The 20,752-nt window shown below is 41.3% G+C and overlaps 1 protein-coding gene across 1 annotated transcript in view; it reads right to left on the bottom strand.

Moving 5' to 3' along the window:
- The window catches only part of BICD1 (BICD cargo adaptor 1), a 396,445-nt gene that overhangs the window by 79,239 nt on the left and 296,454 nt on the right, over positions 1 to 20,752 (bottom strand). Inside the window, exon 5 of the mRNA XM_029597485.1 lies at positions 9,889 to 10,983. Within this exon, the coding sequence (XP_029453345.1) occupies positions 9,889 to 10,983 (1,095 nt within the window). The remainder of the gene's footprint in view (positions 1 to 9,888; positions 10,984 to 20,752) is intronic.

Here is a 20,752-nt window from a genome sequence, read left to right as displayed (position 1 = left end):
TTGGTTACCTAGCTTCCTCCTGGTCTCTGCGGATGGGATTCACTCTCTGCAACCCTAGCTACTCTGCTTCCTCGGACTTCACTAGAGGTACCCGCTCCTCGGGGGCCTCGCTTTCTCTTTTTCTTTGCAGGTCGCAGTCCGGAATTGGTTCTCGCTCCTCAAGGGCCCACGTCCCGGCCTTGCTTCTGAATACTACTTCTGCTAAGAAGTCATCGCTGCTTACAACATTGTAAGTTTCCATCTATCTCTTGGAGCTTTCCCTGGGCACAGGTACTCGCTCCTTGAGGGCCTAATGTATACGATCTCCTGGGCTGCCTTAAGAGACTATTGTGTGTTACCATCAAGGACTTGTTCCAGTACTCTGCTTATACTGCCTACTCACTGTCTTAGTTTCTCTACAGCTCAGCCACCCTGGGATCGCTGTTCCAATACCTGAGAGACTACAGCCCAGCCGGGCGCTTCCAGCTCACTACTGCCACCTTTGGTGGTTTGATATATTGCTTCTAAGAAGTCTTTGTTGCTTAACATCAGTGAGTTGTATCTATCTCTCAGAGCGTTCCCTGGAACCAGGTACTCGCTCGAGGGCCTAATGCATACCAACTCCTGGGCTGCCTTAAGAGACTATGGTGTGAGTGTTACCATCAAGGACTTGTTCCAGAACTCTGCATATACTGCCTACTCACTGTTTTAGTTTCTCTACAGCTCAGCCACCCTGGGATCACTGTCCCAATACCTGAGGGACTACAACCCAGCCGGGCGCTTCCAGTTCACTACTGCCACCTCTGGTGGTTTACCATATTGTCTAATAAAAGAACTAGTGTGTGTCTGTCTCCTATACTAAGCATGACCAGTGGTCCCTCTCGGGATTTCCCCCGAGGGCATGGTCACCTGCCACTGGTCGAAGGATCCACTACAACTATTCTAAATAACTACAGATTGCTAATACCAGCTTTGACAATAGAGCTTTCTGACACTTTCCTTATTTCTTTCTTCATCTCCCTTAGTTTAACAGATTTTCTTCCCTGTGTTCCTTGTCATGGGATCCTTTACTCTTCTTGGGATCTACTTTACTCTTCTTGGGATCTACTTTCATAGGATCCTTTACACTATTCTTTTTGCCTTTATTTTTTCAGCCACCTCCTTAGAGAACCAAGTAGGTTTCTTTTTCCTCTTACTGTTGTTTACTTTTCTAAAATATAGATTTTTTTGCTTTTGTAATTGTTCCTTTTAACTTGGCCCACTGTTCTTCCACCTCACCCATTTTCTCCCAGTCTTCTAGTTCTTTCTCCAGCTATGACCCCATTTTGACAAAGTCCATATATTTTAAATTCATAACTTGGGTCTTCATGTGTATCCAATTTGCAAAATCAGACCACATCGTCTGATGATCAATGGTGCTCAGGTGAGCTCCTACCTGAACATTAGAGACATTATCACCATTAGTGAGCACCAGATCGAATATCACACCCTCCCTCGTTAGTTCCATTACCATTTGTTTGAGCATCCACTATCTCTCTACTTCTCATAGATTTCACAGAAGGGATACGGCAGATTAAAATCTTCAACAGCAACACTTCGCCCTTCTTTCCCGCCTTTTGGATGTTTTCAATTAGTTCTCTGTCCAGTTCTTCCATTTGAGTTGGTGGCCTATAAATCACACTAGGAAAAATGGAAGCACCATCTTCTTTTATTATGATGGTCCACAATGCTTCTTCTCTACTCCATGTCCCTTGCAGTTCAGTTGCTTGGATATTATTTTTGACATAAAGAGCTACTCCTTCCCCATTTTTGGCCTCTCTGTCCTTTCTTAGCAAGTTATAGCTCGGGATGACTGTATCCCACTTATGGAAATCAGTGAACCAGGTTTCCATAACAGCAACAATGTTCAAGTCTGCCTCCACCATGAGGGCCTGCAGGTCTGGAATTTTGTTGCCCAGACTATGAGCTTTGTAGTCATAGCTTTCCAGCTGCTCTTTGTATTCACCTTTTCTGCTTTTTTTGAACTGATTGATTTTGTTACCTTCCCTTCCCTCTTCCTGTTTTGCTTGGGGGTGTCATGCCAAAATCACAGGCCACCTCCTGCCACCCCCACTCCTTAGTGTCTCCATTGGAAGACAGATTCAAATGCAAGTTGAAACAGTCTCATATACTATAAGAGTAGTGATTCGCTGATTTAGAAAAAAGCTTCACTTTAATATGTTCCTTTACTTTGTCAGTCTGGTTACCTTGACAACAAATCCCAGTTATTCTCTGACCTCATACATGAGTCATAGGCATTAGGGCAGGTTGCTATGGAGACTCCCACATGACTAGCCTGAGCCTCAGACAAGCAGGCTTTATTCTTTACATTGCAGCCAATGCTTTTGTATGGGAAAATGAATGAAACCAATGAGATATGTTTCATTTGTGGGACACGTTCATTTTTGGGGGCCACCAAATTAAACAAATGGGGCATATTCATCGCAGATTGGCCATTCATTTTAAATGAATGCACATCCCTAGTAGGTATTCCATTTGAGAATTTTGTAAGAAAGCAAATTGAGACTATCTGTTGATAATTCAGCTCTTGGAGAGACCTCAGCCTGAAAACCCCACTATGCTAAGCAAATAATAACAGGAGGGATAGCTTCTACTGGAGCTTATAAATAATCTTAATACATTTTTTTAAGCACATCAAGGGGTGAGGCAGAAAAATGTATCACATTTTACAACTCCTAAACTGATTTACTAAAAACTCTAACTTCCAATGCACCAGGTCAATTCACATTTTTTAATCTCTCTATTTAGTCTCAAACTGGTCTACTCTTTGCTCTAATTTACCACAACTTGCCTCTCTTTTTTAACCTGAGAATGAATATCGGTAAACACTAACAAAGTAGCATCTATTCTTTTAGTCAGAGCTTGCTCCTATCCAATAACAGTAGACCACAGAGAGTCAATGTTACTACTGTTGATTTAGATGGAAGCATGTGATCCTCTAAACTCTGCAAAGGACAATGGAATACTCCCTTCATTTAAGGGAGAAGAAGGTTCTCCGTCGATCAGATGAGGGCTAGCCCCCATCTCTTCTACTGTAACCTCTGCTACAATTTCTTACTGGAGGGTCCCAGATATTGGAACTGAGTGAGATGGCAGTCATAACAAGGTCAGATACCTAAGCACCAAAGCCATCTAATCCCAAACATTCAAGACATCAAGAGGTGATAAACCCATTCAGAATCAACTGTGTAGACAACAGAAAAGTCCAAATATGGCCTTTCCTTTTTTTTACTCATAGAGTCCAGAGGAAAAAGAGCTGGAAGTTAATACAGTTTGTGGTTTCTGGGAGAATCATGTACTTCTTCCGATCCACAGAAGTAAATACTTCTCCCAAGGGTTGCGCCCCTTTGGCATACAACTTTGGCAGCATGCCAGTGGCTGCATATCATGGGAGGACCTTTTTTTTTATCACAGCCAGTTCCCCCTCAATGACATCAGAGAGGAAAGGGCCAGGACTTCTTCACCTGGGCTCAACACAGTGGTGCCAATAAACTCCTCCTCAGGCTCCCATGTAAGCAGTCCCTTCCAATAATTTTTTTAATTCAAAAAAGGCAAAGCTTACAAGTAATTGTTCTTCTACTATGTTGTGTACATTGTAATTTGTCCATATGGGCTACCATACATAGGTAAAATAATTTTGAATTTCAAAACTCAATTAACTGAACACAAAAGTTGTTTGCCCAGAGCCCGAAGTGAAGCTCCCATAGTAAATCACTGTATAGAGGCAGGATATTCATTTATTAATTTAAGATATTCAGTTTTTGATTGTTATATCTGTAGGGATCCTGCCAGCGCCCTACTAAAGTTGGTCAGGAATATACCATTGGTGTAGGGACAAACATGGTGGCATTTTAGTGGGTTTGCATCTCCCCCACATGGAAGCTTGCAATCGATATGTCCCTCTGTTTCATAAAGTCAGATCACCATTTTGCTTCGTGGGTTTCTTTTTGTTTGTTTCTGAGACAGCATGACTTGGATGGGAGTTTCTTTCCACCTTCCCAAGCTACCCTTTAATCTTTAATACATTTTTTTTAAGTTTGGAGCGCCCAACTACTTAGAACTCAGTTAAACGCATTTAATTTTGCTCTTAAATATAATATGCGAGGCTCCCTTCATGCAAGAGGAATCTGTGATCATCAAGATCCAAGGAGAGGATGACTTCCAGCCATCCTGAGAGGAAGAAGAAGAAAAGGGAAAATGAGATGGACCCAATCCAGGGCCTACACACATCTATTGGAGATTTGGAGAAGGGGATAAGCGGTATCAGTCTGATACTACAAGAGGAGAGGACACTGATATAAGGAGGAGGTAGGAAGACTGTATAACAAATTACATCTTTGGTACTTATTCACTGATAGGGTAGTACCCAACTTGCCCTGTATCCAATGAGAGGAAAGAAATTGGTAATTAAAAGAACAGAATCAATTGGATTTAACATCTGAATTTGAGAAAGACTGTAAAAAGTCACAAACTTACTAAAACACTTGTACCATCGTGGAAGTGAAGTACATAACTGTAAAAACTCAAAATCATCATTTTGCACCTTATCAGTGAAAGAGAAATGTTGGAAACCACCAAATACATCTCATGAGTCTTATTGAGTGGTGACTTCACAGCTCACTTATGCTGTTATCATCAGTACTGTGTTCCAGGACTTTAATAAAGAAAATCTAAGAGCAGTATGAAGGGCCTTGAAAGGAAACTCTCCCCCCATGCAGGAAACCCTGGAAAGAACATTTTTTGGCATAACAACAAAATTCCAATTAAAATAGAAATCAGAGATAAGGACTCTGGTACCACTGTCTGGGTACAACCAGCTCAGGGGTTACGTATCTAATTAGGGATTGGCAGTGTTTGCCTTTTTATTTTTTTAATATCCCACTAGTTCTTGTGATTGGATGATTTCCATCATATGCAGGTTTCCTAGCTGTTATATAGAAGTTTGTACCTTGAATTTCAGAGCTGACTAGAAGGTTGTTTGGAAATATGAAGACCCCCCCCAGAAGCAGGCAGTAAGCCAAAACATTGATGTTGGGAAACATCTAAAGGGAGTGTGTAGGTAAGGAGAAAAATCTCCAGTTTAACAAATCTGTGTTTATTCTCTTTTGGTTGGGAAAGATAAGTACCTGTTTTTGATCTTAGAGATTAGATTTTTGTCATGTAGCTTCTTACAGTACTATATTTTGTTCAAGGACAGTTCAAGTTAAATATATTGGGAAATTCAGCATATGATTATATTGAAGAACTTCAGAAAATGGTTTTAAACATCCTTAGAGGTTTTATATGATGCTGACTCAGATATTTATAAATGTAATGTGATTTATCAAGATTGCAAAGTTTGTGTGACCTACTTTTATGTATTTTATTAGTGACATGTGTTTTGTTTTGTACTCCTAATTGGTTGGAAATCTGAGATGTTTAACATTGGAAAACCAAGCCAAATAACATTAAAAATCTGAGCTAGCTGACATCAATAATCTGTGCTAAAGTAAGGTTTGATGCAGGCTGGGATAGAGCTGGCTTGACCCAGGTTGTCCTGCTTCATCCAGGCATTCAATTCAGATCGTGAATGGTTTGCCCATCCCTAGTTGGGACTGTCAGATTTGATCTTAAATGTCCAGTGTTGAAAAGGTTGTAAAAAGAGATTATTACTATTTTTCATTTATATCATTAAAAATAATATTCATATCATATCGTATCGTAATATTATCAAAATATAATATGACAGAATAAAAAAGCATGAACATATCTTTTTATATCAGCCATAGGTTATGCATTGAATTTGACTTGATGCCAATACCGTATATTTTTTGTGGTCCTTGTTATATGGAAAGCTGGCTGAATTAGTCAAAGTTTGAAACTTATGATCTGTATACCATTATGAAGGCTTCACTTCCTATTAATCTTCCTCTATTCATCACTCAAAGGTATAAGGAGCACCTCTGAGATGAGAGTGAACGGAATATTAACAAGAGTTGGAGCCTTGAAGATGTTGTTACTTCTCACGAACCTCAGTCTCTTGCTACTTCAGCTCTTCTTCTCAGTTCTAACCTGCATCCTATACAGGCTATTTCAAAAGATGCCAGGGCATTCTTTATAACATATAAAAAATACTTGTGTAAACATAGTAATATAGTAGATGATAGCAGAGCAAGACTAATTGATCCATCCAGTCTGCCCAGTTATTTTGCTCCACACTATTAAAGATTTATTCCAGCTGCCAACCGTGAAAGAGGGTAATTTTATAACTGTATGTGTTGTGGAAAACTCTACATGTTCCTTTTACATGCATACTTTACCTACATAAGTTGGCTTTGAACATTCAAGAGCAAGTGGCCTGGAGCATGCACAAAATTACTTGCACAGAGTTATACCTGCTTCTCATAGTAAACTTGTGCGCCTTCTTCTGAAATTCAGCTCTGTCCTGGGAATGCCTACCCCTTATGCATGCACAATTGCCAGATAAGTGGCTGAATATGCCTATTGTCCTAGTTAGATGGATAACTTTTGAGTTATCCATCTAAATGGCTTTTGTACATTGACTTCTTTGGTTATATACAGTTAAAAATAAAAGTGTATTTATTTTATTTATTTATTTAGAAACTTTTTTATACCGATATTAGTGGTTACATAATATCGGTTTACATCGAACTGCAGGTAGAAAGTACTAGGGATGTGCAGAAGGATGCCATACATTGCATTCGAGATTCGGATTCGTCGGGGAGCAGATACGTTGCATTCGGCCGTATGGCGCCCCGATGCATTAATACGGCGATTTCTATTCGTGTCCCAGCTAAAATTCAAATTAACTATAACCCCCCACCCTCCTGACCCCCCAAGACTTACCAAAACTCCCTGGTGGTCCAGCGGGGGGTCTGGGAGCCATTCCCTGCACTCACACCCTCGGTGCCGGTTTCATTATGGCGCCAATAGCCTTTGTCACAGGGGCTACCGGTGCCATTGGTCAGCCCCTGTCACATGGCCATCGGCACCATCTTGTGCTCCTACCATGTGACAGGGGCTGACCGATGGCACCGGTAGCCCCTGTGACACAGTATGGGCAAAGGCTATCGGCACCATTTTGAGTTCTGGCATCGGACGTCTGGAGTGCAGGAGGTCGCTCCGGGACCCCCTTTGGACCCCCAGGGACTTTTGGCCAGCTTGGAGGGGCCTCCTGACCCCCACAAGACTTTCCAAAAGTCCAGAGGGGGTCCGGGAGCAACCTCTTGCACGCCGGCCGTCCGATGCCAGTACTCAAAATGGCGCCGATCGCCTTTGCCCTCACTATGTCACAGGTACCGACGGTCGGCCTCTGTGACATAGTGAGGGCAAAGGCGATCTGCTGCCAGTATCCAAAATGGCGCCGATCGCCTTTGCCCTCACTATGTCACAGGGGACGACCATCGGTACCTGTGATATAGTGAGGGCAAAGGCGATCGGCGCCATTTTGAGTACTGGCATCGGACAGCCGGCATGCAGGAGGTCACTCCTGGACCCCCGCTGGACTTTTGGCAAGTCTTGTGGGGGTCAGGAGGCCCCCCCAAGCTGGCCAAAAGTCCCTAGGGGTCCAACAGGGGTCCCGGAGCTACCTCCTGCACTCCGGCCGTCCGATGCCAGTACTCAAAATGGCGCCGATAGCCTTTGCCCATACTATGTCACAGGGCCTACCGGTGCCATTGGTCAGCCCCTGTCACATGGTAGGAGCACAAGATGGCGCCGATGGCCATGTGACAGGGGCTGACCAATGGCACTGGTAGCCCCTGTGACAAAGGCTATCGGCGCCATGATGAAACCAGCACCGAGGGTGTGAGTGCAGGGGATGGTTCTCGGACCCCCCGCTGGACCACCAGGGAATTTTGGTAAGTCTTGGGGGGGGGTTCAGGAGGGTGGGGGGTTTGTTTACATTTTTATTTAGGTGGCCGTATAATTCGACGAAGACTCGTGTATTCGTGGGGAATCGCGATACGTTTCGCTTCCCCACGAATACTACGAATAGTGCAATATACGTTGCGGATCGCCAATACGGCGAAAACGAATGCACACCCCTAGAAAGTACATAAAACAGGGAAGGGGAAGGGGACTGCAATTAAACCAGAAGTCAAGGGAAAGAAAGGGAGAGAGGAACTGGAGAGTTTAACTGGAGAGAAACATGTTAACTTAAAGAATGTAACAATTAATGACTTAGAGGCAGTAATGAAGCGATGGGATTAGTGCGCAGGGGACCTAATCTGGGTATGCCTGTTTGAAGAGCCAGGTCTTTAGCTTTTTCTTGAATTTGATGGAGCAAGGCTCGAGGCGGAGATCCATAGGAAGTGAGTTCCAACGGGTGGGGCCTGCAATGGAAAGAGCTCGATCCCTGGTGGAGGTGAGGTGTGCATTTTTAAGGGATGGGATGTGGAGAGTACCTTTCAGGGTTGCTCTGGTGGGGCGGTTGGAGGGGATGAAACGGAGAGGCTCGTCAAGCCAGTTGGATTTGTGATTGTGGATGGATTTGTGAATAATGGTAAGGGTTTTGTAGAGGATGCATGAGGGTATCGGGAGCCAATGGAGATCTTTAAGGATGGGGGTTATGTGGTCAGATTTGCAGGTATTAGTAAGGATTCTAGCAACAGCGTTCTGCAGCATTTGTAGTGGTTTTATGGTAGAGTAGGGGAGGCCTAGAAAAAGGGAGTTGCAGTAGTCCATTTTAGTTGAGAGGGTCGCCTGTATGACAGTGCAGAAATCACGGGTGTGGAGTAAGGGTTTGAGTGTAACCTAAATGTTTGTCTTGTCATTGACATTATGAGACTGAGCTAGCTTCTTTTGGAATTATCTGAAGCATTATTCTACACACTCACACTTATTTTCGAGAATTTCTTTTTTAAAATTCTTAAACCTTTTGGGGGGCAGGTACAGATTTTAAAATATATGCTATGTATTTTTCTATGTGATCTCTGGTATGAACTTTTAAGTGGAGAATACATTAGTCTTATTTACTGAGGGACTGATTCATGCTCTTAGGGCCTTTTCATTTCTCATGCACACAGGAGTACTAGAAAAAAAAATCAAACCAGTCAACCAGACTGATGGATTTGACTATTTCCAATGTGTACTTGTCTCTCCCTCATCCCCTTCTATTTCAGGAGCAGCATGCTGGAAATGACTATTTGAATTGAACCATAACAATGTTTTTTTTCAGAAGTATAAAAAAGGAGGAAATCATTAATGCACAGATCACTATATCTGCTTGTTATCTTAACATGATTATTGCTAAGTTTTTTTTATACCAAGTTATATTTCAAATGCAAAAATTCAGTGCTAAATTTAAGGATAAGGCAAACGTCTGGCAATGCTTTAGCACAAGATTCTGACTTGCACAATTTTTACTTTGGATATTTTCTTTCCTGAAGTTGCAAGAAATTAAGACCTTAGGAAAAAAAAAAAAAAAGAGGCATTTCAAAACTGTGCACAGAAAGTGACTTGTGGGGGATTCTGAATGCTTTTTGGCCTACTCTTTTCTATTTCTTAAATCTGGTCCTTGGATTTTGATGTAATGTAGGTCAAGTACTGAGAATGTGATAGCCTGACTTTGTTTATCCCAATGCCCAAATCACTCTTGTAGTTTTTTTTTTTTGACTAAGCCATCATGAAATTGCATTTGTCATCACTTTGTCAAATTCTGGATACTACAAAAAAAAACTTCCAAAAGTAAGAAAAATGAAGACTTCCCACCCTACTCCCACTCAATAACCCCTACTACCATGAACTGAAAAAGGAAAAAGAAATTGAGAAGAGAAGGTCAGAAGAAATTAGTTGAGTTACAGGTATAAAACTGCTTATTTCTTCTCCTTCTGGCTTATAGTAGTTTACCTGTTTGTTGGCTTTCAACACTGCTCTCAGGGTTGCTATCTGCTCCCGCTTTGTACTCAGCAGGGACTTTAGTTTCAAAATCTCCTCCATTAAGGCCTCCTTATCTTTATCTATCATGGGCACCAGCTCCCGTGCCGCTGCCCGCTGACGTGACAGCTGTAAGGACCGATCCACAGCTTTCTGCAGGTGCTTAATTTGATCTCTGATGATGGCGTTTAGATTGTAGATGTTCATGGGCTCTTTGCGAATGTCACTAGTGTCAGAGACTGGCGATGAAGGAGGGGCTGTGATGACAGGAGAAACTGTAGGGGCCTTAGTTGAACTTTCATCTTTGTTGGCATCTGGGCTCTCTTTTAAAACCTGATCAGATAGGTTCCGTGCCTCTACTGGGGATGCCAGACCTCTTCTGGTGAGCCGCGGTGACAGAAGCCCCTTGGGATCATCAGGCCCCTTTAAGCTTCCACTGCGTGTGACTTTGCTTTGCCTGTAATAGTCCAACATAACCCTATTTGGTGTTTCATTATTACACAAACATACATGATGGTAGAGCTGAGCCAGCTCCTCACTGAATGTCACCAGTTCATCCTGGGCTGTATTGAGAGTATTATGGTTTTCATTTGCTAGGCTTGTCATCATTTGCAAATCTCTTTCCATATTAATGATTCTTTCACTGTTTTCCTTCCTCTCCTTTTCTAAACTACTCACCTGCTCATCATACATCTGAATTCTAGTCTCAAACTTTGTCTTTTCCTCTATGTAGGTTTCTACATACTTGTTATATTTCTCTTTTAAGGCTTTGAGTTCAGCTTTAAGGTCTATCACCTCAGTAACTGCTACTTTGTATTTACACTCAAGAATCTCCAATCCGTTTATGTCTACTTCATAGTCATGGGCTTCTTCCCCAGATTCACGTCCTTTCTCGGAGTCCAGCTCCACGTTCATCTCCTTATTATTTTGCTGTTTCCTCATGGCATTAACATGCTCTGTGAGCCGGTGAACCCTTTCATGTTGCTCAGTCAGGGCTCCTTTTGTGTGCTCTAGCTGGACCTCAGATGCCTGAAGGCTAGTTAGGAGAATGGCTTTCTCCCTCTCCACCTGCAATGCAAGAGCGAAAATATGTAGTAAAAAAGCAAAGCCAAAGCAGTAAATAAAAGCCACTGTTTACATGTCAAATTACCAAAAACGTCTGTACATAATGTCTCTTTGAAAAATGTTGCTAAAAATTGTTAAAGTCCTAGATCAATACACTCAGTTTTCCAGTGTCTTTTTTTAAATCACATTTGATTTTTACACTTGGTACTGAAGTCTTTAATATAACACCCAATGTTTTATATATTAAATAGTTTTCTGTGACATCATCTCAAATTACATAACACATAGGTGGTTTAAATATTTCCATTCAGAAGACTCCGGAAACCTGACCTATGCAAAGTACCCAAGGTAGATCCTTAAAACAAATGCAATCAAATTTTTTAAACGTCTCATTTTATTTTTGTAGATCTGCTCATTTTGACAGTATTGTCCCTAGCATCCATGACATCACAACCTATTTTTAAATCCTATTTCTCACTAACTTAATTTTAACAGATGATGCTACATTTTCCCTATCTTGGAGGGGTTACATTGGGATTTGTATTCTTTACTCTTATAAGCAATCTTAATTTATATTGAATGTCCTAGCTGTTATGAGTCCATTATGACCTATCACATTCTTTGATTGATATTGATATTGCTTTCCATAGTCAAGCATGACAAGTGCAAAAAGGCATAATGGCAAAAGTAGGCTCAAACCTGAGTCATGGTTTTCTGAGACAATTTATTATTATTTATTTATTTATTTTTAATTTATATTCATGTTACACCATCAAACAGAATTGATGTTAGGAAACTAGCATGCAGATAACATGGCTTCTTTGTTTACATCTATGTTTTGTTGTTATGGTTTTTATTTTTTTTGTTCATTACTTTTTCAATCCTAGCCTATATCTTGATTTTTAAGTTAAAGTGTTTTTCAGTTGAACACCATAACTGTGGTGCATTTAAGAGTACATTCCTATTCAAGAAAATTAATCTACTATCAATAAATATTGACCAGAGAGAGAGAGAGAGACAGTTGGGGTGAACATTAATTAAAGAGATTGAGTTACCTACTATTGCACTAGGAGGTCAAACCCCTCTACCTGCCATGTTGCGTGTCCCTTCCACGGTAGGCCCATGACCGGGCCTACTCATCCTTGCAACTCTGCTCCCAGACCCGGACCATCCTCGCTCGCAACTGTGGGCAGCCATCTATGCCCCCGAGCGCCTACTACCTCCTTGGCTGTTCCTGACTCCTCCGTGTACCTCCTCAGCTCCTGGCGGGTCTCCTCGCGTGGGCCGCAGGGAGACGCCATCGTCCAGCCTCCTACGGGCCTTGGCTAAAGTGCGCATGCATGCGCCCCTCGTACCTTTAAAGGGGCCGCGGCAGGAGACTAGCCTGCGGCCCCAGATGATGACATCATCGGGCCTGGTATATAAGGCAGGGCTCCGCCCCTAGTTCCTTGCCTTGGCAACAGGTCTCCACATTTGTTCGTGTGCTGGTTGCCCATCGTTCCTGGTTCCAGATCCTGACTTTGTTCCTGGTTCCTGATCCTGACTCTGCTCCTGGTTCCTGCTTCTGACCTGTACCTTGGTCCCTTCCTTGTCTCGTTGGATTAATTCTCTGGCTTTGACCCTTGGTACGTTGGACCACGCTCAGGACTGATTCTCTGGCTTTGGACCTTGCTACGTTGGACCACGCTCAGGACTGATTCTCTGGCTTTGACTCTTGCTATGTTGGACCATGCTTAGGACTGACTCTTTGGCTTTGACCCTTCCCCTGCTCTGACTCAGTACCTTGTCTAGATCAGCTGTCTGCTCTGACCCCAGCTTTCCTTGACTATGCCTTTGGCTTCTACCTGGACTTGGCCTTTAGGCTTCGGCCTCTTTTACCTGGGTGCCTCTTATCTCTGCCCTGTTCCTTCTGGCACCCAGGTCTCTGGATCCCTGCCTCATCCGGACCTACATCGATCCCTTGATACCTCTGCTGGTTCCCGGCAACCCTTGCACTTCATCTACTGGGAGTCGTCTCACAGAGGCCCGCCTAAGACCAGCCGGCCCCGGCACCCAAGGGCTCAACCTGCGGAGAATGAGGGCTGATATTGGCGAAACTCCAGTTGGCCTCCATCTCCTAGTCAGCTCCACCTCCCGACGGTGGGGACCCATGGGGCTTGCCCTACGGGTAGCGTCAACCCCACCTCGGGCCAAGGGTGCACCACCAGCACAACATGCCAGATGAATTCCTGCATTCCCAGTGGCTGGTTTGAACTATACATGTAAGGAAGAGAAGTCTGGGATATTAAGGAGCTGCCCTGGGAACTGTGTGACCCCCTTATTCCAGTGCACCCCAGAATGGGGAGGTTACATAAGTCTGAGATAAAAAGCATGCAAATCCCCAGGGATCCAATATTTTGAAGACTTATTCAAAGGAAGACAGAAACTGATAATGAATACTTTGATTCATGTCAGGAAGAACAGTTTTTTAATCCTACTTTGCAGCTTTCTAATTATATAAGGAAATTCCTAGATTGCTTTGAATTTGAAAATCCAAATTCAGGACTGACTCCCTCTGCTCAGAAGCAGGTCTAAAGTTATCTTGTTAAATTAGCCAGATATATGTGATATTCGACAAAGTTATTTGGATAGCAACTCCTCCATGGAATATCCCTGGAATGCTCCTTTTTAATCTGGCTAACTACTTATCTGGCTGTAATTTAGCTGAATAAGTACCATATGAGCAATAAGTAATGACTGATGTAAAATGTATAGGTAGTTGAATTAGAATCTGTATTTGCTGTAATACCAAATTGAAAATGTACGAATATGAAGTCTATAAATTCACTATCATGTTGACCAAGAATATGTATGAACATGAATAAGAACTTATATCTGCTGTGGTTTTCATCTAGATTATGAATGCTGGCACAGAATGTGATTGTTAAACAAGAATATGAACGATGATTTTGTAAACTGTTGAGATCTTATTCTGGAACAACGGTATACAAAAAGCCTAAATAAATAAATAAATAAATAAATAAAATATGCCTATTTTGCCATTTAGATGGATAACTTTTGAGTTATCCATCTAAATTCCTTTTGAATATGGACCTCCCAATTGTTCCCAGTATTGTTCCTGGCCCTATGTAAACTCAAAATAAAAGTATAGGAGTTTTCTGCTTTCACTGAGAACTTGCCACTTCTTTCCAATCCAAAATGTCAATTCAATGGATGAGTTACTTGGATATACAAGCAAAACTTGTGGGTCAGAACCCTAATCCTAGATGAGTATAAATGCTGGATTATCAGAATTTTTGGATTCAAATGAGAAACATCCCAAAGATTCACTTACACTGGTGATCTATCACAAAGAAGAGGTGCTTACTCTGCCAACACAGAGGTGAGGTACTACACCTTGAATTTTGAAGCAATGGGAGAGTTTAGATTATTAGTAACATTCACTCTCTTGAGACAAACTTATACAGCTCTTCACTGTCTCATTTGTTCCCTGGAAACCTCCTTCTCTCTGTTCCTAGAGGTCCCCATATCTCCTGGCTAGCATATACCAAAAAATGTACACATAAGCAAGGGAAGATGTCACTAAGCAATATCAATCTGACTTAGAACATGGATTTAAGTATATATTTACTTTAGTAAGAGACCACAGTGACCTTACAGATGTGTGTAACTCTAGCTCAGTGTTTCCCAAATCTTTCCTGGACTCACATCTATCCAATCGTATTTTCAGGATTACCACAATGAATATACATGAGATCGATTTGCATATCTTGGGTCTCATGCATATCTATCTTATGCATATTCATTATGGATATTCTGAAAACCCATCTGGTTAGGTGTTTGGGAAACACTGCTTTAGCTCAATAGTGGTTTATAATCCCTTCCTTCATTACTGGGGTTCTTCAGAATAAGGTCAAGCAGTTATAGTGGGCCGGACCCAAGGTGATTATCTTTACTTTCAGTAGCTGAACAGATTTTCCCCTAAATCAATGGCTTCTTCAGATAAATAAAAATCTGATGACAACCTCTACCTCATTGGAACCCAAATCCTGGAAAATGAGTTCAGTCCAAAAACGAGGAATGGGGGTTCCAATTATGCCAATTTTATTCAGCACAAACTTATGGTATCTTCACAAATTTCAATAGCCACAGGCTTCCATAGTAAGAGTTCAGACAGTTGCAGAGTATTATAGCAGCACAATATATTCCTCAATCTAGGGAATATATTTCACCTCTGGAAAACAAAAATCCCCTACCAGTTAATTGAGAAATAGCAGTTAATTCACTTATTTATTTTAGTAGTTGAGATAAAAGAAGATCAGAGCTATAGGAATTCTTATCATTTGAGTTCCCATGATCCTCCCGGGGGCTCTTTTAGAAAGAAGATCTTAGACCTAGGGTAGAGTAACTGGCTTACTCCTCTCATAGAAAAAAATGGGAATTTACTAGTTTATGCATCAGTGATCAAGGCAACAGCAAACAGCTAAAAGTCCAAAGAAAGAGCAAAGACAGAAAGAAAAACACACACTGCAAGTCTCATATTTTCACTGGTGACATTATCAAGACTTAGGCACAAACCTCCATTCTAACTCTAATGCAGTGCTGAGCAAATAGAATATAAGAACATAAGAAATTGCCATACTGGCTCAGACCAAGGGTCCATCAAGCCCAGTGTCCTGTTTCCAACAGTGGCCAATCCAGGCTACAAGTACCTGGCGAGTACCCAAAAACTATGTTTATCCCAAGCTACTGATGCCAGTGATAGCAGTGGCTATTCTCTAAGACAACTTAATTAATAGCAGTTAATGGACTTCTCCTCCAAGAACTTATCCAAACCTTTTTTAAACCCAGCTACACTAACTGCACTAACCACATCCTCTGCTAACAAATTCCAGAAGTCAAATAAGTATCTCCAACATTTACCCTTTAAAATTGTAGGTATCCTTTCAAATGTACTAAGACTAGGGTATACTCCATGAAAAAGGTAGCAGATCTAAAAAAAAAATAAGGGAAAGTATTTTTTTTCATTCAATGACCATCAAGCTGTAGAATTTGTTGCTGGAGAATGTGGTCAAGGTATCTGGCAAAACTGGGTTTGAAAGGGGTTTGGACAAGTTCCTGGAGGAAAAATTTATAAACTGTTATTAGCCAAATAGAGTTATTAAAGCCACCACTCATCCTTAGTAGTTAACAACTCTTTGGGCTCTGCTGGGTACTTGTGATCTGGATTGACCACTGTCAGAGACAGGCTGCTGGGCTTGATAGACCTTTGACTGACTCATTATGGTATATCTTATATTCATTGTTCAATATAAGTAGAGATTAAGTATAAGTAGACATATATGAGCCAGGTGTCATACGTTTGGGAGATGCTGGGCACTTTGTGTAGGTCACTGTATTCTCAGATATTGTAAGGGTTTTCTCTCATTTGTGTCTATGGGAAAAATGCTCAATATGTTGAGCCCTAAATATACATATTAAGGTTGATATTCAAAAGCTATTTAGATAACTGAAAACATCCATCTAAATGGCTAGCCAGCTATATTTAAAACCATATGAGGGTAAATTGAGGGTAAATTGTAGCCACATAATGACTTTAGCCACATAAGTCAGGGGTGGCCCTGGGGTAGGCGGGTGGTCTTTCGAGGTGGGCCAGTGTTAGCCACGTAAGTTATATGGCTAACCCCAATATTTGGAGTTAGCTGCTTAACCAATGCAGCTAACTCTGGTCATGCCGTAGGGTTGTCCTACAGTTAGCTGGATATACTTATCTAGCTAACATTAAGACAGTTGGGTATATTCAGCAGTGTGGCCACGCCACTAAATATCCCTATTAAGCTAGCCAGATAGCTATACCTGGCTAACTTAACTAGCTGCTCCATGGCTGAATATCGGCCCCTTTATTTATATCTCACTTTCTGCTTACTTCATAGTCTCATGATAAGTATATCTTATCTGACAAGGGATGTTGCCAACATTTACTATTAACTTAGAAGACAGTCCGATTAGGCTTGCAAATGTCCAGTTATCGGGGGAAATATCACTTTTAATTTCTGAATAGTAGCTACTGCTAATCTAACATTCTGCATAGTAGTCACTTAGAAATAAGAAACTTTTAGAAATGATTATAACTACTACTAAACCTCTGGCTAAATAAGGGAACCAATATGAAACTTGGAGTTTTCAGTTTTTAGGCAATGAGTTCACTGAAAAACATCAGTTCAAAAATTTGTGAAAATCACAAATTAATTCTAGCTTTCAAACTCCCAAGTCATATGTGACTCATATCTTGTACCATGACGATTTTAATTTCAGTTTTCATCTCTGAAATTGAATGTAGAAATAGTGGTCCAACTTCAGAGTTCCCTGATTTAAAAAGGGCTCCAGGGGCGATCAGGGAAACTATAGACCAGTTAGCCTGACTTCAGTGCCAGGAAAAATAGTGGAAAGTATTCTAAAGATCAAAATCACAGAACATATAGAAAGACATGGTTTAATGGAACAAAGTCAGCATGGCTTTACCCAAGGCAAGTCTTGCCTCACAAATCTGCCTCACATTTTTGAAGGAGTTAATAAACATGTGGATAAAGGTGAACCGGTAGAAGTAGTGTACTTGGATTTTCAGAAGGCATTTGACAAAGTTCCTCATGAGAGGTTTCTAGGAAAAGTAAAAAGTCATGGGATAGGTGGCAATGTCCTTTCGTGGATTACAAACTGGCTAAAAGACAGGAAACAGAGAGTAGGATTAAATGGACAATTTTCTCAGTGGAAGGCAGTGGAGTGCCTTAGGGATCTGTATTGGGACCCTTACATTTCAATATATTTATAAATGATCTGGAAAGAAATATGACACGTGAGGTAATCAGATTTGCAGTTGATACAAAATTGTTCGGAGTAGTTAAATCACAAGCAGATTGTAATAAATTGCAGGAAGACCTTGTGAGACTGGAAAATTGGGCATCCAAATGGCAGATGAAATTTAATGTGGATAAGTGCAAGGTGATGCATATAGGGAAAAATAACCCATGTTATAGTTACACAATGTTAGGTTCCATATTAGGTGCTACCACCCAAGAAAGAGATCTAGGCGTCATAGTGGATAACACATTGAAATCGTTGGTACAGTGGGCTGCGGCAGTCAATAAAGCAAACAGAATGTTGGGAATTATTAGAAAGGGAATGGTGAATAAAACAGAAAATGTCATAATGCCTCTATCGCTCCATGGTGAGACCGCACCTTGAATACTGTGTATAATTCTGGTCACCGCATCTCAAAAAAGATATAATTGCACTGGAGAAGGTACAGAGAAGGGCGACCAAAATGATAAGGGGAATGGAACAGCTCCCCTATAAGGAAAGACTAAAGAGGTTAGGACTTTTCATCTTGGAGAAGAGACGACTGAGGGGGGATACGATAGAGGTGTTTAAAATCATGAGCGGTCTAGAATGGGTAGATGTGAATCGGTTATTTACTCTTTCGGATAATAGAAAGACTAGGGGGGCACTCCATGAAGTTAGCATGTGGCACATTTAAAACTAATCGGAGAAAGTTCTTTTTCACTCAACGCACAATTAAACTCTGGAATTTGTTGCCAGAGGATGTGGTTGGTTAGTGCAGTTAGTGTAGCTGTGTTTAAAAAAGGATTGGATAAGTTCATGAAGGAGAAGTCCATTACCTGCTATTAATTAAGTTGACTTAGAAAATAGCCACTGCTATTACTGCAACAGTAGTATGGAATAGACTTAGTTTTTGGGTACTTGCCAGGTTCTTATGGCCTGGATTGGCTGCTGTTGTAAACAGGATGCTGGGCTTGATGGACCCTTTGTCTGACCCAGTATGGCATGTTCTTATGTTCTTATGATTGATCAAGGAGTGACAGAAGAGTCTGAGACAGCCAGACTTGGGAATCACTTGCAGGCTGATGTTTTTACAGTTGGCCACTTTATCATACCTTGTAAACTGCTTTTGAATTATAGGTTGCAAACAATGGTCTGACTAATGACTTGCCTGGGGGAAAAGGGAATGGTGGGAGTTTGAGTTCAGCTTTGTGTGTGATGGATGTCTCACTTTTATTTCTCACTTGCTAGGGAAATGATGGTATACTGTGTCTAGTCCTGTCTATGAGCTGAGCAACAATTTTTATTTAAAGTTGGATTTCCATCCTTTGACATACTGTGGTCTTTACAGAAACCCGGTGGCTGTCTAGCAGCCCTTTATCTTAAAAAAAAAGTCAAAGATTTGTGTTATTACTATCTGTTCTATAATCTTAGATAGTAAAGGTAAATTTGAGTTTGGTTTTAGTTTGTTAAAATCTTTCAGATCTGATGAACATTTGGGGGTCTGGATGATACGTACTACTACCTTTTTTGAACTCATAGGTAGATTTTCTTGATTCAAGGAATACTCTTGAACCCATCAGACCTTATGCTGTAGTTCAAGCATCCAAATGAGTTATTTGATTTTAAAGATTTTATAACGCTCAGGATCATTTGTCTCAATGAAGGATTCATAGGTCTCCTGACATATTTGCAAATCCACTAAAGGAGGTGCTACCCTTACTGGTAAAAATGAAGCTCAAATCATTTGTACTTTATTGTCTAGACAGATTGCAACATTTTTGCAGTCTTGAATATGCAATCATCCACCACTGCAACTGAGAAATGTTTGTTAACTCCTTCACTAGTTTAAATAGATGTTAATGGCAATTTTTTGAGGATTTTAGTTTTCAAAAGACCAATAGGAACTTTAGGCTTCCCTAATAGCATTTTTAGATAATTTAATACACTTTTGGTATTGATGTTTTTCTACACCTCGCTTGTGATATGACTGCTACTTTTCTACTTGTGTAAAAGCCCAGTGGGTTGTGTTCTGCACTGTCGAGCAAGAGATAGGTCTTCAGTTCTTATTGCTCAGATGCTCATTATCTAGAAGGCTCAACTGATCATTTTTTTTCAATTTATCTACTTTTTTTCAAATTATATTAAAGCTGCAGGATCGCCTAGGGTCAGTACAAAACATGACTCTGCCAGCCTTGAACCAGGGGAAAGCTTGGCTCAGAGAATCACAGGCTCCAACTATTCATACCCCACCCCTCAAGATAGGCTGGGATGTTAGGAAGGAGTTCCTGGCATGTGAGAGGCCCAGAAGCCAAGAGAGTGTAGGATCCCAGAGATAGACCCTTGAGTTCTGCTACCTATGTTCATATGGAATCCTGTTTGAATATTAACATGGTTCTGTGGTACGTCCTGTGGTTTAAGTTTGTGTTTGATAAAGAGAAGGATTACTGACCTGGAATGGGAAATGTACTGGAGTTAAGCTTGACCTAAACTGTAAGTGGCACTATTGAAGTCTAAGTTCTGTTATTAGATGCCTAGAGACAATAAGTGTTGAGGAGCGCTAGGAGAGTGGTCCCATTTCCGAGGGGAAGTGTGCCCTTGGACCTCGGCGAACCAGGAGAGGAGCTCCAAGGAAGTGCCGAGGCAGGTGAGACGAAGTCCTGTCTGGGCTGAGACCGGGAGCCCGGGCCCCCACTGATCTGCACAGCCTCGGTGAGGCCAACCACGCAAGATTGGTCTCTGAGCAGTCCTCCGACCACTCCATGTGGCATCCCTTCATTTGCAGGGGCATACATGATAATTTTAGCATGCTAAAGCTAATGTCTCACTCTGAATTAGTGTGCATACTGGTCTGTTATTTTTAGTGAATGCTAAAAATGGTCTTAATGTACATACCAAGCTTTATTACACAGCATCCTTTGAAACTTTACCCCAT

The sequence above is a fragment of the Rhinatrema bivittatum genome, chromosome 4, assembly GCF_901001135.1.
Source record: "Rhinatrema bivittatum chromosome 4, aRhiBiv1.1, whole genome shotgun sequence".
NCBI lineage: Eukaryota > Metazoa > Chordata > Amphibia > Gymnophiona > Rhinatrematidae > Rhinatrema > Rhinatrema bivittatum.
Note: the sequence above shows the minus strand (reverse complement) of the source record. Positions and strands in the feature narration are given on the sequence as shown.